At 34.7% G+C, this 19468-nt stretch overlaps 1 protein-coding gene across 1 annotated transcript in view; it reads right to left on the minus strand.

Moving 5' to 3' along the window:
* Positions 1 to 245: 245 nt before the first annotated feature.
* WDR27 (WD repeat domain 27) overlaps positions 246 to 19468 on the minus strand; it is a 130362-nt gene continuing 111139 nt past the window's right edge. The window contains 1 exon segment of the mRNA XM_040552584.1: positions 246 to 943. Within this exon segment, the coding sequence (XP_040408518.1) occupies positions 896 to 943 (48 nt within the window). The 3' untranslated portion in view covers positions 246 to 895.

The following is a 19468-nucleotide window of genomic DNA, read 5'->3' on the forward strand; positions in this document are numbered from 1 at the left end:
TCTGTCTCCTTCAACCTGTCACATACATTATCTCTATTCTTATCTGTTGTCAATGAAGGCTTAGAATAGGTATTAAAACAAAAGTTTTAAAGAGCATTTATCTAACAATCTTTTTCTACGATGAAGACAAGTAAACTAGGAAGAATACAAAAAAAAAAAAGGAATGATTTTTTTCATAAGTTTATTTTCATATTATTTTAAATATTTTCCAAAAAAATAATTAAGAGTTATTCAAAGGCAGAAATAGTTTACTTACATTTAAAGGTCGTTGAATAATATCAGACTGCAGCAAGACCATAATTTTTTAATAAGACCTTTATCACATATTGCCTACAAAATTTACAGAATGTAGGTAAAGGGTAAAACAGTAAAATTCTGCCTTCAAACAACATTCATGCTGATTCCAGTAACCCCAAAGCTGTATAATAGAAAGACTCTCATGGCACTTGAGAAAGACAATTCTTCTCCCTCTCAGATTAACTTAAATATTAGGGCAAAGGCAGAGGTAGCTTTAAAACTGGCAGAGTTGTTATTTTAACTGCAATCTAGAGCAAAGTGGTCACAGGCTAGAAAAGCTCTACAGCTTACACCCAACTATAAACACTCAAAGTGTCCTCTGAAAGCCACTTCTCTGGTGATTTCCTGGAATGAAGTCAGAATGAGTAGTCTTATTTCTTGATCTTTTGCCCTTATTTTTGCAATAAAGGCATCAGATCGTACAATAGAAAAACTTTGAGAATAGTTTGAGGAATTTGCAGAAAAGAAAATCAGAAGAAATCTGTACATTAAAAGGGAATATTATGCTGCTTGCCTATGGCCAGCTACTGGTTGCCTTTCTCTCAGCACGTCGTTATTCTCGGAGTAACAGGTCCAAAGCTCCATATGCTGGCAAATCTCAGGGCAGAAACAATTGGAGTTTGCCACCCAAGGTGGCTGTGGTGAGCTGCAGTTCAAAAGAAAAGAACATATGGCTTTAGTAAAGATCTTTCCAGAGAGTGAAGTTTGCTTTAGTGTGCAACCAACTGAATAAAGACCATCAAGAAGATATTTACATTACTTCTATGTTAAGAGATCCAGAACTTACTTTAAAAAGTGCAACAACATAACCTGTAGACTATTCTAACCCAAATTAATCTGAAAATTCCATTTTTCCTTAGATTTTTCTTTTCGAACTATTTCAAATTTGTGTCAAGATCAGGTAACATATCAACAGTCTGTAAAACCAAAGCATATGTTTAAACCACGTAGAAAGTTAAACAGGCTTCACTGCGTTTGTTTCAAGAAAGGAACATGGAAGAAATATGAAGGAGATGGAATAAATGGAGATGGAAAATACTACAAATTAAATGAGGCATACCAACAAATGCAGTTTTCAGATTTTCATTGGTGTTAAATGTAGTATAATTTCCTTTCCAATAAAGTATATTGAAAAAGGACACAAACCTTTATAAAGAGGCAAGCCTCAAAGACGTGTTAAGAGCTGTTAGCTGCATTAGCTTTCTTTTAACAATTTCACAAAATCTTAATTTTAAAATAAAAGTACTATTTGCTGCAATTTCTTCTATAACAAGCACTTGAAATTCTGCTATAGCTCGGATAGTGATGATCTACAAGTGATACCTTTTATTCAAGTTTATTCATGTTTATCCTTTGCATATCAGGATTTACAGTGACAATAATCTGAAGAGCTAGAACCACAACCATATCTCATGCTCTAACCAGTTCATCAGAATATGGTCTCATCACATCACTTATACTTCGGTTTAACTTTTTCTCATCCTTATTTTTCTTGACCTGTTGTTTGACATGTTTATTCATTTGCTTACTTCCTTTGGCTCAATAAATTATCTTTTTGGCTTTTGGGCTTCTATACCCTCCTTCAAAATCTCCTTTGACAAATTATTGTAATCTCTCACAACTGTTATCTACAAAGACTGTGACTTCAATTTTCTTATATTCTTCTTTCTTACTCTCACTTCTGTAATCTTAAAACTATGAACTACCCAGAACTGTCCAATCTGCTGCCTGTAACTGTATTTTTTTTCCAATATCAAAGTAGTAATATCCACACTGCTATTACACCTTTCACAAATACTTTTATTGGCTCCTTATCTACCTCTGTAACTTATTATTGGAAAGAGGATATATTTATAAAATATCTAAGTAATCTATCCTAAGTTTCTGTATCCATTTATCTTGTGAGAAATAAAATGTTTTTATTATTATTTCAAATTATTAACAAAGAGCTGACCTAACCTGAGAAATCAGAGATGGATTCTATTCTAACTGAAGATTCATTAGTAAAACAATTGAATTTTTACAAGACCCAAGGAGGTCATCTGTTCTATCTTTCTGCATAGGTGAAACCACTGAAGAGTAGAATGGGTTAGCTATGGATTTGCCTTGCCAAATCTAGGAGACCAAATCTAGGAGAACTACAAGGATACAAGATTTCATGACCTGTTCTAGTTCCACACTGCCCTCCTAATGATTTTTTTTTTCCAATTTCCATCCTGAACCTCAAAAACTGCAGCATGTGGTGGTCACTGCCTTGTGTCATAGCCTACTGAAACACTGGTTGGCTTCCACCTGTTAAATGTAAATGCATTTCCTAAAGTACTGTTACATTCCCCTTCCAGAGTCCTACTGTTCATCCACTAAAAATTGTCTTTCTACTTCATCTGATCATTTTCCACATATTTTACAACACCAAAGCACAGAATCATAGAAATATTGGCTGAACTAAAAATGCTCACTTCCTAGCTTTCACATCTCCTTGTTGGTCATGTGCTCTAAGCCATTGATTTTCTCACAAGTCCTTCTCTTTTCCTTTCTACCACTTTTTCAACCTGCTTTCATTGGAAGAAGATAAAAGAGGCTGCCCTTAGGCTGTGTCACTCTCCTGAGAAGCATTACACTCTATCTTTCCATGGGCAAAAGGAATATTCCCTAAATAGAGTCAGGATTATAATTATTATTTTTAATCCAACTAATGTTTTAAAAGTCTAATCAAAATAAAGTGATTATTAGACAGTTACAATGATACTATCACTCATAATCTAAATTGCCTACTTGTTACAGAAAAGCTTCACCAAAAAGAGTTTTTGATGGGATCGGTGAGTCATTAGCATCCCGAGTTCTTCCCTGCAAAGTTAGCAGTTGTTTGTTGTTTTTTTTTTATTGACATATATAGCTAATTCCTGAATTGTATTTCACCTTTTAAAACTGAGTTTATTGCAATGTCACCCTACCCTGTTGACCTGCTTTCTTGTGTCAACTGACTTTAAATCGTGTATTTATCCATTCTTTCCCGCTACTGAAATAGGACAGAAAGATCATACAGGTATAGGAGAATTTGTCAGATGACCACATCAATAGATTTCTTATTTCAGTTCCTGTGAAAAAATTACATGTATTTCTACATCTGTGACCATGTCTAAGTAGTATGGCACAGCAGTAGTGAATATGTAGAACGAAAGTGTTGGTGCAGAGGACACCTGTGTTACTTGTTTCAGAGGGTTAATGTAACCAGGTCTACTCTAGTCCCATGGCTTGAAAACCTGTTAGCACACTGAGCGCATCTCTGGAGTTCATCTTTTGGTTTAACTTCATCAGAGACAAATCCAATTCACACCCTCAGGGAGTGTACAGTAACAAGAACCAAAGTTGAATAAGCAGGAACTGGAAGATTCCTTTCAAAGGCATTCAGATCCAAACTAGATTGCTAATACTCACTCAAAGGCAGTCCAGTTTAGCCTTCAGATTTTAGAATGACTCATTGCTTAAAAAGTAATTTCACTTGTTAAATTGGTGTATCTGTTTCAGAAATGGCTGAAGATAATGCAGGAACATCCCAACAACTGTTTTACATTGTGTATTACATTTTGGACAATATAGAAATTTTACCTAATAGTACAATACCAATATAATAATAGTATAAAGTTAATTGCAATCTGCATTAACATGGGCCAAAAGAGCTACTAAAAATCTAACCTGTAGTGCCTTTGAAATCTCTGAATGATTACACTTAAGAGCTATCAAAACTGATAAAGAATATGCTCACATATTTAGAATCCATTGAAATTTGAATATTTTTTTCAATAAGAAATTATGTCTAATTTATGATAGTATTATATTTCCAAACATAGCCTAAAGAAGCACAGTGAACAGAAGTTCCAGAAGGTCCTTCTTGCATATCAGAACATGTGGAGCTACTGCAGAAACTTAATTTTAATAGACAAAAAAGCCAAAAAAATAGCATTTCAAATATTGGCAAGAGAAAAGACAGCAAGAACTACAGGGAATAGCCGCAGTGTTTTTGAAATGATTAGCAAATATATTCCTTAGTTTGCTAAGGCCCAGGAAGCAGAATATACTCTGTAGTGAAAAAGGCATAGTATTTTTTCTCTAAAAATTTAGAAAGCTATTCATTGACTCAAATAATTCTAATGTTTCAGTTCAATTATTTCATTTCAAGTGATGTCAGATTTGTAAGGGATTTAAGTCACTCGGAAACTGAAATAAGTGCCATTTTAGGAAGCCAAATAAAATACAATGGTTATAATGAAATTATTATAGCTGCAAAAAATTCTTCATTTCCACTTTTTCTACTGCTGAATTAGTAAAATATTTGCTTTGGGCTCCAAACTTAGGAAGTCTTGGTTTCAACCAATTATATTATTCTTTCTTCTCATATATATAGTGATGGAATCATAAATTTGAAACTGTCCTTCTTAATCATTTTAAAAAAAGGAAACAAAATCTTTTTAAAAGACCCTATCTCCCCCCTTCTGAAGTCCAGTCTTGCAGATCAAAATGTGTTTACTAGGTAAATATTCTCCTGCAAATATATTGAACTATGCAACTCCTATCAGCCATTACTATTCTAACCTCAGTTACCCCAATTACTCAGCTATGCAATATGCTATTAAAAAAAAAAAAAATGCTCAGAAGTGGAATACAGGCAACTGACAGAAGTCACATGCTTGCACCATATACTCAGGAATAAACACTTCCATTACTTTGCTCACAGCATCATATCAACTGTGAGATGGAGGCAACACATTGGAGCTTCCCTGGAAACATTTTTATCTCCTCTTATGCCTTGACTAAGCAGGGACCACTAGATCAGTTCATTTGTTGTTGATTGTTTAACAGATACATGTAAGTGATTTTTATATAGTATGATGAAGTGTTATGGGAAAGCCCATCGTGTACTTATTTGTTCTGATTGTAAGATCACCTTTTCTTTCTTTCTAAAAAAAAGATTAAAAATATAGAATATAAAATAAAATAAAATAAATAAAATAAAATAAAATAAACAAATGTTTTCAGCTGATCCTCACAGAAACACTGAGCTTGCAATTGGATGACAAGGTTCCATCCTGCTGCACTGAGTCCCACTCACCCCACAGACTAACACAGCTGATTCTGTTACTGCCAGCAGTGATGGTGACACTGGGCACAGAAGATGCACCAGCAAGTCACACTGGTGGCACAGAAGCACAACCCAACAAAAGACAGCCTCTCACTGTGGCTTTGAGTACAAGTTAAACAAAAGTCAGAACAACCGAATGTCATCTTAGCAAGTAATTGTTTTGAAAATTAACTTGGAATTAGTCACACAGATAAAACACAGTTAGAACTCCTATCTCTGTAATGCTATGCAGCATTATCTTCAGCTTCATGGTTTTCAGTTAATTATGACAATTGAGAAAAGGCACTGCTCAATGGGTTTGAAGTGTGGTACACAAGAACAAGCACCATCTTTTACTGCACATATTACAATATTCTCACATTACTCACTAATACAATAAATATAAATTTCAGGCAGTAAGCATATATAACAACACATTTTTGGTTTTATCACCTTTAAATGGATAGATGTGATCTCTGAAACTACAGGCAGCACACTCAGAGCTGCAATACACAACTGTGACAGAAAATAATGTAGCTAAAGTGAAATTGACGGGAGTACCACTAAAAACTAGTGTTTACCAGTGAAAACACAGTCACCAATACAGTGGTACTTACTGTTGCTCTTGAATTTTACATTGGTTTGACAGCTAGCAACAATCATGAGCAAAAGGACAAGCAGACAATACAGAACTTTATTACATTTATCCTGTTCTGAAAGTGATGTCTAATGCAATGTAACATTCAGCACCTTTATCCCTGAAGATCTATGGTACACAAAGGACTTACCAACTCTGTTTTTGTGGTTTAACACTAGAACAGAAACATATAAATAGCACTTTGAAAAGTCTTGTTTTCTTGAAAGATGACTGCTTAATCTGACAGCTATACTCTAAGCGTTCAATCAGTTAGATCAAAGCCACATGTTTTTTTTAACAGACAAGAGAGAATAGAAAATTTTAATAGTTAAGATAGCCCTCCTATTGCAAAAATGAGAACTGAAAAAATATAAAAAACAGTTTAGCAGTTTTTAATCTTAATACCTCGAGGCATAGTCTGCACACATAATCACATAGAGAGTACAGACAGTGGCATTCAAGATCTGAAGACTTTTCTGTGTTCATAGTACCCATAGATGATATGCTCACTTTTTTTCTCTTGTTATGCTCAGTGCATGCATAGGGTTCATGGAGTACATCTCTGTATTTCTGTTCCCCCAAAACATGGAACCCACATCTCGGATTTCCAGAAGGAAATCTCTGAACAGAAGACTGCCAAGAAAATCAGTCTGCACGTCTGAAAAAAAATCCACATGACTTAGTTGAAAGGATTGACACTTAAGGTAGAATTCACTTCACCTAACTTTTGGTGTCTCTAATATCTGTATGTGTTATGGCTTGAATGTCAGAGATGGCTTGCATGTCTACAGGGACTCAAGTTCAAAGGCCAGTGTGACTAAGATATTAAAACAGTTGTTGAAGGAGTCACCGTCAATAGATATACAGAGATGTTCTGGATAGGGCTTGGGCCTATAAAAAGAGGAAGAAAGCATTTTCTAGAATTGGTAGGAAGGATAATCGTGAAGAAAGCCAAATTATTCAACAGCTTGAATTTGTATCACGCAAACAATGCCTCACACTTGGCAAGCCTGAGTGGTAGAGAGGCCAAAGAATAAAGACATTTTTTCCAGACCACCTATATGTGCAGAAGCCTTGTCACAAAACTTACAAGTAATGTAACAGATCTACTGTATTTTTCCTAGTCACTCAGAACAATCAAGCAGATACATAAAAACGTATATATGAGAATTTGAAGAAAAGAATAACTGAATGCAACCCAGAGTGTCTAACCCAGCTTTCTACTGAATCTTTACTGGAAAACCTTGTTTTAAAACCTCAAAATTTTATTTATATTTTTTTCTAAAAAAGTTTTCAGGAAATACAAATCTGAAAGCAACAGTACTAATTTCATGGCCTTACTTGGTCTTCTTGTCATTTAAAGTTCTTAAAATAGTTACAACATACAGATATGTCAGCAAAGCCAAAATGTGTGGGCATATTTGTTTGAAATTTCTGTCCAGAATACTCAGTGCTCTTATTCAAGTGCTTTTATCTGGAACGTAGGAACAGAGATACTGGACCTAAGACCCACCTAGTTAGACACCATCTTGGAATCTGACTCCAAGAGCACTATAAACAAACGCACAGGGCAGAGTGAGATACACTTGTAGTTTGCACTTAGGTTCAATGTAGAGACTTCTTGAGCCACATACAATTTCTACATATTCAGTAGTGTAGTTGAGGGTTGGCCCTGGTGGTCTCCCTAAACACAAGCAGACACTGTTAGCATCTAAAATCTGACCTCTGCATACATCCTGCTGCAGCATGGTAACTGAGTTCTCCCTCTGATGTGGAGCTTCCTGCCCTCACTGATCTTACCATAACACAGACAGTGTTACCATACTGGTTGTGTTACTAGGATATGAGTCCAATACTGTATTCTTCCTATACAAGCTTGGGAATTTCAGCCTGTACGTGACTCCTTCTTTCTTGCTGAGATTTATTAAATTGTTTCTTTCTGAAGCTGTTTTTAACAGAAAGCATACATCCACTGCTAGCAAGATTTAGTCTATGCTCCCCAAACATTTTGCAACTTTGTACTGAAGTGACTCACCGATTGTCCTTTTTCCAACAAATTTATGATAAACCTAATATATCACCCAGGATTGCTTTCACAGGGCTGAGCATTCTATTCACTCCATCATATTTTTTTAGGTTTTGTACAAATGCAACACTAATTCAGTTCTCGGCAGCATAATTTATATTTTCTACATAACTATTTCTACCCTCTCTCATACCTCTGAGAATACAGAATTTCTGCATCTTGATCTTTGATAGAAGTCAAATCCAATCAGAAGTCAATGCAAAGCCAATCTTAAGTATTAAAACCTTAGTTTCTTTATGACTAAGATTAACTCTTCTCTTCTGGTCAGAGGTCTTGGAACCTCCTGGGCAGTTTCCTTCATGTATCATATTTTAAAATGTATTACACATTTAGGCACCTGCATCTCTTCGCTCTCAGCTTTTAATATTACTCATGTGCTCCAAAAAGCAAAATTCTCATCTATATTTAACAACAATTATATATATTAAATAATATAATATATATATTCAATATTATATATATATTTAACAACAATTTTATAGGCAAATAAAACCAGTAATCCCCAATAAGTCTTTCCAAGGTGTGAAATTTACTTGACCAAAATACAACATGAATCAATTTGAAATCTATCTTCTTCCTTCTATACTAACATTTACAGATCTTTCTGTTTTAAATCTGGTATTGATGAAGGAAACCTGAAGGCATAAGCTACCCCAAATAACTGCAAACTCCTGTCATGGACCTTATTTGTTTGACTTTGCCTGCTCAAGCATAAGAATCTGTGAAAAGTGCACAAAAATACCAGCGAGACAATAATAAACAGACAAACAAACAAACAAATAAATAAATGCCCTCACCTAAAAGAATGTAATCCACTTTATATTTTTTCTTCCTTTAGAGATAATGAACAAATAAACACGTAACAGAAGATAGTTCTAATGCTTGTACCACTACTAGAAAATAGTTCAACACCACAGCAATGCAAATGCTCTGAGGATGAGTGTGATACAGAACAAGATTGTACAAAAAGTCCTGTACTCTCCAGATTTGAGATATAAGCCAACATCTGTTAAGTCCAGCAAGAGAGTTTCCTCTAACTTCAAGGGGAATTGGATCAGATCTTCACATAATAATAATAATAAATAAATAAATAAATAAATGGAACGACTCACTAATTTAGAGTCACTCTTTAGAACTCACAACAATCAAAAAATCTGGTTTCCTTCTTGCTATTATACTGTTAATGACAACTTATGTAGGCCTCCAAATGCACTTTTTGTTTTAATAGGCCATATTAAATATTTCAATTCTAGAAAGCATGCCATTTTGGCAGTAAACCCTAATGTGTGCAGAGAACTATAACAAAGTAGCAGTCAACATTCCTTACATAACTAAGTCCATATCAATACATCACATCCCAGCTGCTAGAATACAAATGAAAGGAAATGACTTTAAAAAAAAAGAAGAAAAAAGTCAGGCATAATAAAAGCATGGGGTGAGCTCTGATGAAACCAGAGAATCATGCAATAAACACAACATGTTTTAAAGAAATATGTATGGTGTTCTTTGACAGAAGAACTACTGGGAGAGCGTCCTATGTAAAATTTGTGTCATGAACTTATGTAAATTGTCTTTTCTTTTTTTTCCATTCTTTAGTGTGAGCTTTGCTCACTACAGATGTTCTCTATCTCCAGACTTTTGATTTTTGAATGAAATCACTATATTGGCTTTGTGACATCATACCTGTTTTTTTTGTCAAAAAATATTGTTGACGTTGTTATTATTGCTATTGATTTCATAGCAAGATCAAGAAAGCTGGAGTGTAAAGAACAGTCATTTTAAAACTCCCAAACACCTTAACAATAAAAAGTGAACTTTGAAAAGGACTTAAGTACAATTGTTTTTTTCACACAATCTTTTTATTAAATTTGGCTCCAACATAAAGTTCTGTCCCAACAGGCACTCCATCCTGGTGGTCTAACACCTTGGGGCTGCTTGAAGAATGACTGTAGCCTGATACTTCGAAGCAACTAATTCCAATTCAAGCTAGAACGCATCAATCACAGTATATTCAGTTCCAAACAGGTGGGTGGCTCACCCTGCTAATGGGAATGAGTCTATAGTGTGTAAAGAAAAATCACAAATGGCCATGCTGAGGAAATAGATGTGATATTACAGGGGACAAACTATATTTTTCTTTGCCAGAAATTATATTCCCAGGACAGGATAAAGGTACGGAAGCACAGCAATGAAATAAACTGCAATTTATTACTTGTGTATTTTTCTTGTGAATAAAAAGTAAACTTCTCTGCAGACCACAGCTCTTACAACAAGAGAATACAACAATTCACCTCCCACGCTGCAGAGGTACATGTGTCACATATTATCATTTCAGAGAAGTAGCTTAGTCCCTTGCTTTGCAATCACAGATATCAATATTAAATAATTCTGAATATTAAATATAGATTTTTGATTTGCCATTTGTATGATTGCAAGGCAACAGCAATAGAAATAGGTAAAAACACTATATATAAATTCTTAAAGCAGCCCTCCAGAATTATGCAATCCTTTCAAATGCACTTCTCAGCTTCTCCATTTTTAATTGAAAGTGGACATTGATTTATCACTCAGTTTAACTACGAGAAAGAAAAAAAATATTTTCCCAGTAAATTTTCTTCAACATATTTATATATAGAAGAAAACAACGGAAAGGAAATTTGTAGTAGATATTGATTAATGGAGGACAAACAAACACACAAACAAAACAAAACCACACAGTATTTTCAGTATTGTGAACATCATTTAAAATTGACTTTACATAAACATAACAAAAGGTCTAAAAAAACAATAATGGTTTTAGTTGTGTGCTGAACATTTGTTCAAAAGGTAGTCATATAAAATCTCTTACTGCATGTCTAAGGTTCAATGGAATCAAAATAGTAAACTATGGGCATAAAAGTTCAATAATGAAAACTCAGAAGGGACAAAAAAAGGAAAAGTGAAAGAACTTATTTAATCTTTTCCTGGATTAAGGGACAGAGAAGGGGAACAATACACAATAAATATCAATTTAAGTATTCAATTATAAAAGGCAAAAAATAAAAAATAAATCACAACAAGAGTGATCCATTATGTGATTATGTTTAATCCATGTTCATATATGAAATTTGAGCAAAACATTGCTTCTTCCCAAAGCATTCATCCTGATTTAAATTTCTAAATAGACCCACATACTTAAACCAGGGATTTCAAACCTTAGTACAAGACAAAACTCCAGTTGATTCCTAGGGCCCAGACTGTAATAAGGATCTTTAACTTACAGTAGATGCATGCAGGTTTGTAAAATATTACTTCATACATAATAATTCCCAAATTGCCAAATACATTTCTAGTTCACCTTACACACAGAAGTCTGGCCCTAACTAGCAAAGGCTAGCTTGTGTTTGCATCAAGTCTATTGAAGTCAAATCAGAAACATTTCTTGAGGCCAGTAAAGCATTTCTAGAAATACAATGCCCCAAACCAGATATGGTGACCCATGTAATGACTTAGAAGCACTTACAAAGAGTGAAATTTTTTTTTTAATTTTTTGATATCTCATGTTAATATGATGCTATTCCTCATTTGATGCACTTAATACCAAACCTAGCAATTGGATGTATGTCTTTATGTGCCAATTATATCTTTATTCCAAAGAGAATATTTTCTAATTTGCCTTAACTGGGAGCATTAAATGAATCACTTTAAGCTCTTTCAGTTTTATTTCCACCACAGATATAATAATTTCTATTTCTATGCCTCATTACTACTACCAATACTTCTTTTGCTCCCACTTTCTTTTCATTGCAACATTAATGAGAAATGAAGAGAATTCTTTTAGACGTTATGGTCATACTACACAACATTAATCTTTTTATCCTCACAGCATAACAGCTCACTTATTTTCTTGCTTCTTTTCATACTTACAGATGAATATATATTTTTTATTATTATTATTTTGGGACTATTTTTAAGATCTCATTTACTTTGACTTTTCAAGTCTGTCATTTAAATCCTCTATATGTTGCTAATGTTTTATAGATATGAATGTGCCAACAGATACTGGTCTTTCAGGAAAGTATAGTTAGTTTGCCTTGGAGGAAGGTCATCAAAGATCTTTGCAGGTCAAAAAGGCAATATTAGCTAATAATCATAAAAACAGACGCTAAACTGATCAAAAAGACAGGTTGTACAAAGTAAGTTGAATAAGCTTTCAAAGTCCTAAAGATGGATAATGGGACTTCTTGTGAATAGATTTTCTTAGGCAATTTTACCAGTTCATTTTGTGGTTGACTTCTGATGTTGCTATCAGTCATGAGGGAAATAGTGAGCAGTTTGGGTCTGCTTGCACTATCAGCCTGAAACATAGCTCATGGTATACCATTTAAAAAATAAAATATAAAATAAAAATTAAACAAAATAAAATAAAATAAAACAAAATAAAATAAAATTAGGCTTTACTCCTCCTTTTCAGGGCATGCTGCTTCATTGGTCTCAGTTATGGGAGTTTCTAGTATAGTCAAAGCAGTACATGTGCCCTTCACCAGACAGTATAAGGCTAGAAGAGGAAAAGTAAATCTTAAATACCAAAAGCTTTGGCAATGACATCTTGTTCAGTATGAGATAATGTTCCCAACTGAATTGACTTTGAGAAGAAGGTAGAAAGGAGACAATAGTCTCTGAACAGAATAACCACTCTGCACACAGTTTGCAAACTCAAATTCTAAGAAAAGAAAAAGAAAGGTAATTGATCCAAGAAGTTCAGGAAAGAATAGCACTAGGAATTATATTTTAGAACCATTTTGTACTAAAGAAGCAGGAGAAAACACAGTAGTAACAACGCACAGGAAGAAAAGAGAAACAAAAATGTAAAACAAGAGAATATTATTTCTCTGGAAGCACACAAATAGAATTACAAAAGCTTAGAATTACAAAAGGAGTAAAAAGCAATATATAGCAGACATATAAAGCATACTCCTGTCCCAAGAAGGAGTGGGACATATGTGCCCTTTCTTGGTACTACCTAAGTTATGAAGTCTCTGCCTTCAAGTGCTGGTGGATCAGCCACCCACTTTGTGCATGTACATATACACTACCATTAGAAATAAACACAACATAGCACAAACATTTCCTCTTCTACTATAATCTTGGTTTCATATTCCAATGGTAAAATCATGCAGTACATTAATTGTGTTTATGTGGGCATATATGCATGAGCTCATTCAACCAGCCAGAAATTGCTTAAGTGTTGGTTGTGTTTCAGATAAAGAACATTTAGGAGTCTTTCTTAATGAACCCACAAAGGTTCAGAAATCTGCATTTAAACAAGAGTGCTATGTCAATATTGCCACGTCTTTATAAATACACATCAATTAACATAAAAAGCACACAACACAGCATAAAATACAGCTGTTTTGCCTTAGGATATTGTGCTCAGGGAATTAAAAATGTCTTGCTTCTCTGGTTCATCCACACAACAGCAGTGAACTTGTTACATCTTTTCACTCATAGCATAACACATTCTATACTTACACAATTTGTTCAAAATGTACGGAATCTAAGCAGCCTGTGAGCTTTCATGTGTGAGATCTCCTCTCTGAGAGGTCATATTTAAAGTCAGTGCTTCTTTGCTAAATTTTCTTCCTGATAAAAGGCTGAGGAATGTCAGCATTCCTGGATAAAGTCCTGCTCCCACTGAAATCAAAAGGAAGGTCACCAGAAACTTACAAAAAGATGTAATTAATCTCTAGCAGTTCATGGTTTATCCACCAACAAAGATCACCAATTCTGCTTTAGGTATTCCTATATCTTGTTTGTAGAAACCAACAGAGACTCACAAAGAATTATCTCTGCTGAAAAATCTCAAGTAGATCAAAATGTGGAATCGGAATGTCACAAAAATATTTTCAGTTGTGAAAACAACAAGATTCTTTGGAACAGATTCTCATCTCTGACCAGTTTTGAACTGGGTAATTCTGGTTTCCATATCGTAACTAAATTTCCACTGGTTTGACTGATATCGTAGACAGTTATATCTCAGTTGCAAATGATCTTTCTACCACAAAATTTGACCACGCAATTAATTCTCAAGAGAGTAATCTCAGCTTTTCATAAAATGGCATATGAAAAGCTATGCACCTCAGAACAAAATCCATAAGAGCAGCATGCTGAGTAGGGAACTGTTTGCCAACAAAGCCAATGGAGAAATGATGAAACTGAGAATATCCTAGATCAAAAAATATGGAACTGTTTCATGTATTATCAAGATCCATTCTGTAACTAAAAGTTTTTCTGTCCCTATGCCTCTAACCAGAAGTCTGTTCCAGGTCCCTACACACTTGGTTATTAGGCTGGAAACCAGGAACGAGTTTTTAAATTTTTCCATGATCACTGTTTCTAAGGAGTCCTTTTCAAAAGTTTCATGGCTGGACTAACAACACTACGAAGCAACATGCCTTTCTTCTGCCCTAGCTCAAGTCCTGTACAGCATATACAGATTTGCACAAATTAGAGGGCAGCTGCTAATCTGGTTGCTATTTTTGTTCAGCCATGTATTTACATGCACCTCTCAGCTATTCCATTTTAAATCTGGGACACTAGAGTGTATGGTTCAGCATTATGACAGTATATTGAAACCGACCTTGAAACAGTCGTTCCCATAGAGATTGTGAAGTCTCCAACCTTGGACATGACAGGACATGGTTCTGAGCAATCAGTTGTAGGTGATGCTGTTTAAGCAGGTGGGTTGGACCAGATGACCTACAGAGGTCCCTTCCACCCTGTTGGTTTTGGTATCAACCCATGATGTCAGAAAAGCGAAGCACAGATCTGAGGATGATGCATAATGAACAACAAAGGGTGCAATGAAGAAAAGTACATTATCGACCTAAGTCATTATTATATGTGAAAGAAGGATGCTGGGCTTAGTTGGACTCTTGGGTACATTAAAGCAAAATTCAATTAAATGTAAAAGAATGAAAATATATAATTAGAGGTATAAAAATGTCTAATAAACCATTTTCAATGTATAAAAGACTTTTACTATATTCTTATACTAGTAATTTTGTAAAGTCTGCAAAATATACTTAGAACTCACATGGCTGGACAAATGATCACGAGTGGTTTCCAGATCATTTCTTTAATGATAGGTTTGAAACAACTTAAATGTAATCTCAGACATTCTTCGAAAGACTGCCTTAATCTCTGAGGCTGCTAATGTTTGCATGACATCATTGTCATTACAATCCTGTCTCTTCACTCAGTAACGAGAAAAACTGAGGGAAACATGAAAAAGAGTTTTTACTAGCATCCCACTCAGGTGTATTATTTCAGTTGCACAAATTCCACTTTAAAATCTGGACATTAGCTCACAGCAAAATACTCAAAAAAATTTTTCATTGAATCCCAGCCACAAAAGGGTAGTCAGGCAGGACCCTTCATAGTAGCTGTTAGATAACCCTAATTATCCTTGATACACCAGAGGGATGGATTTTTCCTCCTGAAACTAAAGCATGTATCAGAATCTAACAGGATCACATTTCTTCTTTTCTTACTCCACATTCAAGTGACTGAACATGTTTACTTAGAGTATATTGCTTTTTTTTTTCAAAACCCTGACATTCTCATACTACTTCTGCATTTAAAACAGTCTCTTCATCATGAAATAATGTATCACAAAAGAAAGGCAAGTATCAAAAAAGTAAGTCTTCTGTATGAAGGAATTTCTATGACTTCTTGCATTCAACATTTTCAAAGCAAAATACAAGAGTAAATGGAAATTTTCAGTATGATTCATCTTGAGCAGTATTATTTCCCCCCGATATGGTAATTACAAATATTTGTACTACTGGCATAAATGTTATGTGTTACGAAAGCCTAAGCTGCAAGAAAGCATAAATGTATTTTAAAAGTAGGTGTTAACTACTGATCACAAAAGCAGCATGATGTACTGAGGCACAAACAGCATAATGAAGTCATTTATACCAGATTTTTTTTTTTTACCCAGCAGATCTAAACACAGCAGCTGAAAGTAACTGCAAGTGGAGGGACTTCTTCAGAGTAACTACATTTACAGTTCAAATTGTCACAAGGGTTTAAAAGATTCTTAAAGCTATGAAGACCTCTTATTCATAGTAAATCAACATTCTCTTAAATTAGTTGTCCCAAAGAAAGGGCTGTAAAAGCAAAGGTTAAAACAGTTATCAGTTACCACAGTCACAAGAGGCATTCAAAATATTATTGGGTTTTAATTTACTTTTGAGTTAACACTTTAAAATAAAGAAAATAAAGAGTTATTAATTAGCAACCCTTTTATATGCCCGTAACAAACTGTTGGCTGAGATGTACTAAGTCTGTAAAAGTACAAAAATTCATACTAAAAATAACACCAGTGTAATTTTAAAAGCAGATGAAATTCATGGAAATGCTAAATAACTTGAACTCTGCCCTACCTCTACTAAATATAGTATGAGCTCTTTATGTAAGTTAAATTTACTAAAGCCTCTTAATATTATTAATGACTTTTAGACACACTCAATAATAAGCATGTATTCCAAAATTCAGTAAAGCAAAAGTGCAATGATTAAATTAAAAAATTCATGACATGTCTTCCTCTGGCATAAACTGGCTGAAAACAAGGAAATGTATATTTGCACTTTCCATAAACATTGATGTGACAAAATTAATCTGAGATACAATGGAACTTTATAATGTGAACTACAGAAATGAACCTTCCTTCTTCAATTCATGGAAATGTAATTTCATGAAAAATCATTGCAGTGGTATTATATTATCACTTCCCTGAAGAAGCAGAAGGCCCAGGGAGATTCCACTGTGTCAAAAATACTTCTGGAAGCAACTATTGAATGTAATTCTTCAGATGAACATCGAAGAAAAGAAACAGCCAAATGTGTTTTCCATGTATAATGAAGTACAGTTGTTGGCAGTCAAAAACCATAAAATAAAATGGAGCCTCAAAGCTTCACTGCATGAAAAAATATCTTCCGACTACTTGATGACATAGTGCAACAGTTTGTACATGAAAGAGTCCAGGTAGCTCATTAATAGCAATGAGAATGTGACTATAATTTCCACAGACCCATATTCTCAGAGTCATGGGCTATTGTCACTTGGAATCTAACACACTAAAAATCACTGATAAGCCCTAAATCTGAGTGCTTTCCTGCCTTTAAAACAGGCAAGCCCACGGGTCAAATAATGGAAGATGCATTTTTACAGTGCAGGAAACTACGAGGCAGCTACAAGACTCTATGGCAGGATCCATGCATTTTTCCATTCACGATCACTCCAGTAAGCATACCTTGAGGAGAAGGATCATTCATCACACTTTTGCCATTCCACCACTGATTATTTTAACATCTTCCCAATAGATCTGTATTTTCAGATGATCCTTGTTAAGGTTAGCAATTACAAGAAGTGCTCTGAGATGCATAGTTTTAAAGGTAAAATAGGCATCACATATCAAATGAAATTAAAAAATAATAATAAAAAAAATCCCGTGGACACAAATATAGATCATTAATTAAGCACAGTTTCCCAAAGAGTACAAATGACATTTATCTGAAGTCACAAATGCTGCCTCTTGCTTTCACTAGTAGAATGCAAAGTATTCCTTTATTCCTTTATCTGGTAAACTCTAGACTGTTAGAAGAAAGCTCAAGTTGCTGATTCACAAGTAATTTGAAAATTATGCACACCCAGCTGTGCTGATTCATCTTGCTCACAGGCATTTTCTACATGGCCATTCTTCTGACATGATCTTCACCTCCCTAGTAATCACTGATATGCTAAGTGGACAACCTAGTTTATTAGTCTGTGCACTGAATTGCCAGTGGGACCCGATCAGTGGGCACATCTTCGCTTTCATATTCCTCAGGTGAAGCTAGGTCCTAGCATTAACTAGGACCACATATAGCTCTTTTCTTGAAGAACAAAATAGTCCATCCAGAACCACACCCATGGAATCATGTGTGTCAACAATTTGAGTATCTTCAAGTCTGCTCTGTGCTAGTCAGATTAGGGAAGAGCCCTAAATCCCTATTTTAATCCCTGTGCAATTAGGCTACTTTCATTTTTTGGCAGCAAAACCAGACTTTTGTGACCAAGTGCAAACACCAACATCTTGGAGCCTTGATTATCCAATTTGAAAACAGGGATAAGAAGACTTCCCCACCACCCAAGGCTGTTGTGAAGATAGGAAGATTTTTTCTAAAAAGACTGTAAGCCACTCAAGGTACCACAAGCAAGAAGGAGGGAGAATTTACCTGTGCTGTGTAGGTCAAGTTATTTAAGAAAGTATTGTTTTCTCAAATGTATTAATATACATACGTAATAAAATAGAGAATAAGGAAAAAAAATCTGTCATCCTGCATTTTGGTGAAATTTAGATTCTAAAAAGAAACTTTTAGTGTGAGTAAAGTCTTGAGCAGATTTAGCTTTAAATCTATTAAAACCAAACTACAAGTCTTAAGCCTAAATATAAATATGCCTCTCCAGTAGTCTCCTGTTCCTGTGCAAAATATGAGATGATGGTGTGCATTTTTTTTTTGTGTAACCTTGTACTGTTTCTAAGAGTAGGCCATCACATCTGGAATAGTCTTCACTTCTTCTCCCACAAAAGAAAACATGAAATAGAAGGAAAGCACAAAGTGATTTTCATTTTATATTTTTACTTGGTTAAACTAGGAAGTTTAATGTTTCTGGTAGCTGAAATGAACCCACCAAAGGTGCAATTTCCAGATTTCTCACCATTGGAATTTGACTATAAAACAATAGGCTCTACATGTGGAATTACTTATTTCATAATATGAATATTATTTATAAACAGATTATTTAACTTTGCTGCTGTGTCAGAGGTAGGGACTATATTTTGTTAAGTCCCTTCAAATGATAGGCTTTGATGATATCTGATACCTTTTGGATGACATATATAGTATAAATATATCACACTGGAAAATTGCCATGAATGTATCTGAAGTCATGCACTTTGAAAAGGGACTATATGTATGGGGGAGAAGGAAGAGGGGCATGACAAGAAGGCATACTATGTACTGAGTTTAGAAACTGCCGGAATAAAATGATCAGAACAGAAGATTGCTACTTAATTGACACATTCCTTAGATATGACTTCAGTGCACTCAGTGCTGGAGATCCCAGAACTCAGCACATGAAGAACTGAGTGACTTGCCAGACGATTAGGAACAAATAGTTTTTACTAGCCAGATACTAGATCAATAAGCATAATCTGAACCATCTTCCATGGCCAAAGCCCAGGGACTTCAAACACAAGCATTTACAGAAGTATTGTTGAGACAAAGGCTCATACATAACA

The sequence above is a fragment of the Cygnus olor genome, chromosome 3, assembly GCF_009769625.2.
Source record: "Cygnus olor isolate bCygOlo1 chromosome 3, bCygOlo1.pri.v2, whole genome shotgun sequence".
NCBI lineage: Eukaryota > Metazoa > Chordata > Aves > Anseriformes > Anatidae > Cygnus > Cygnus olor.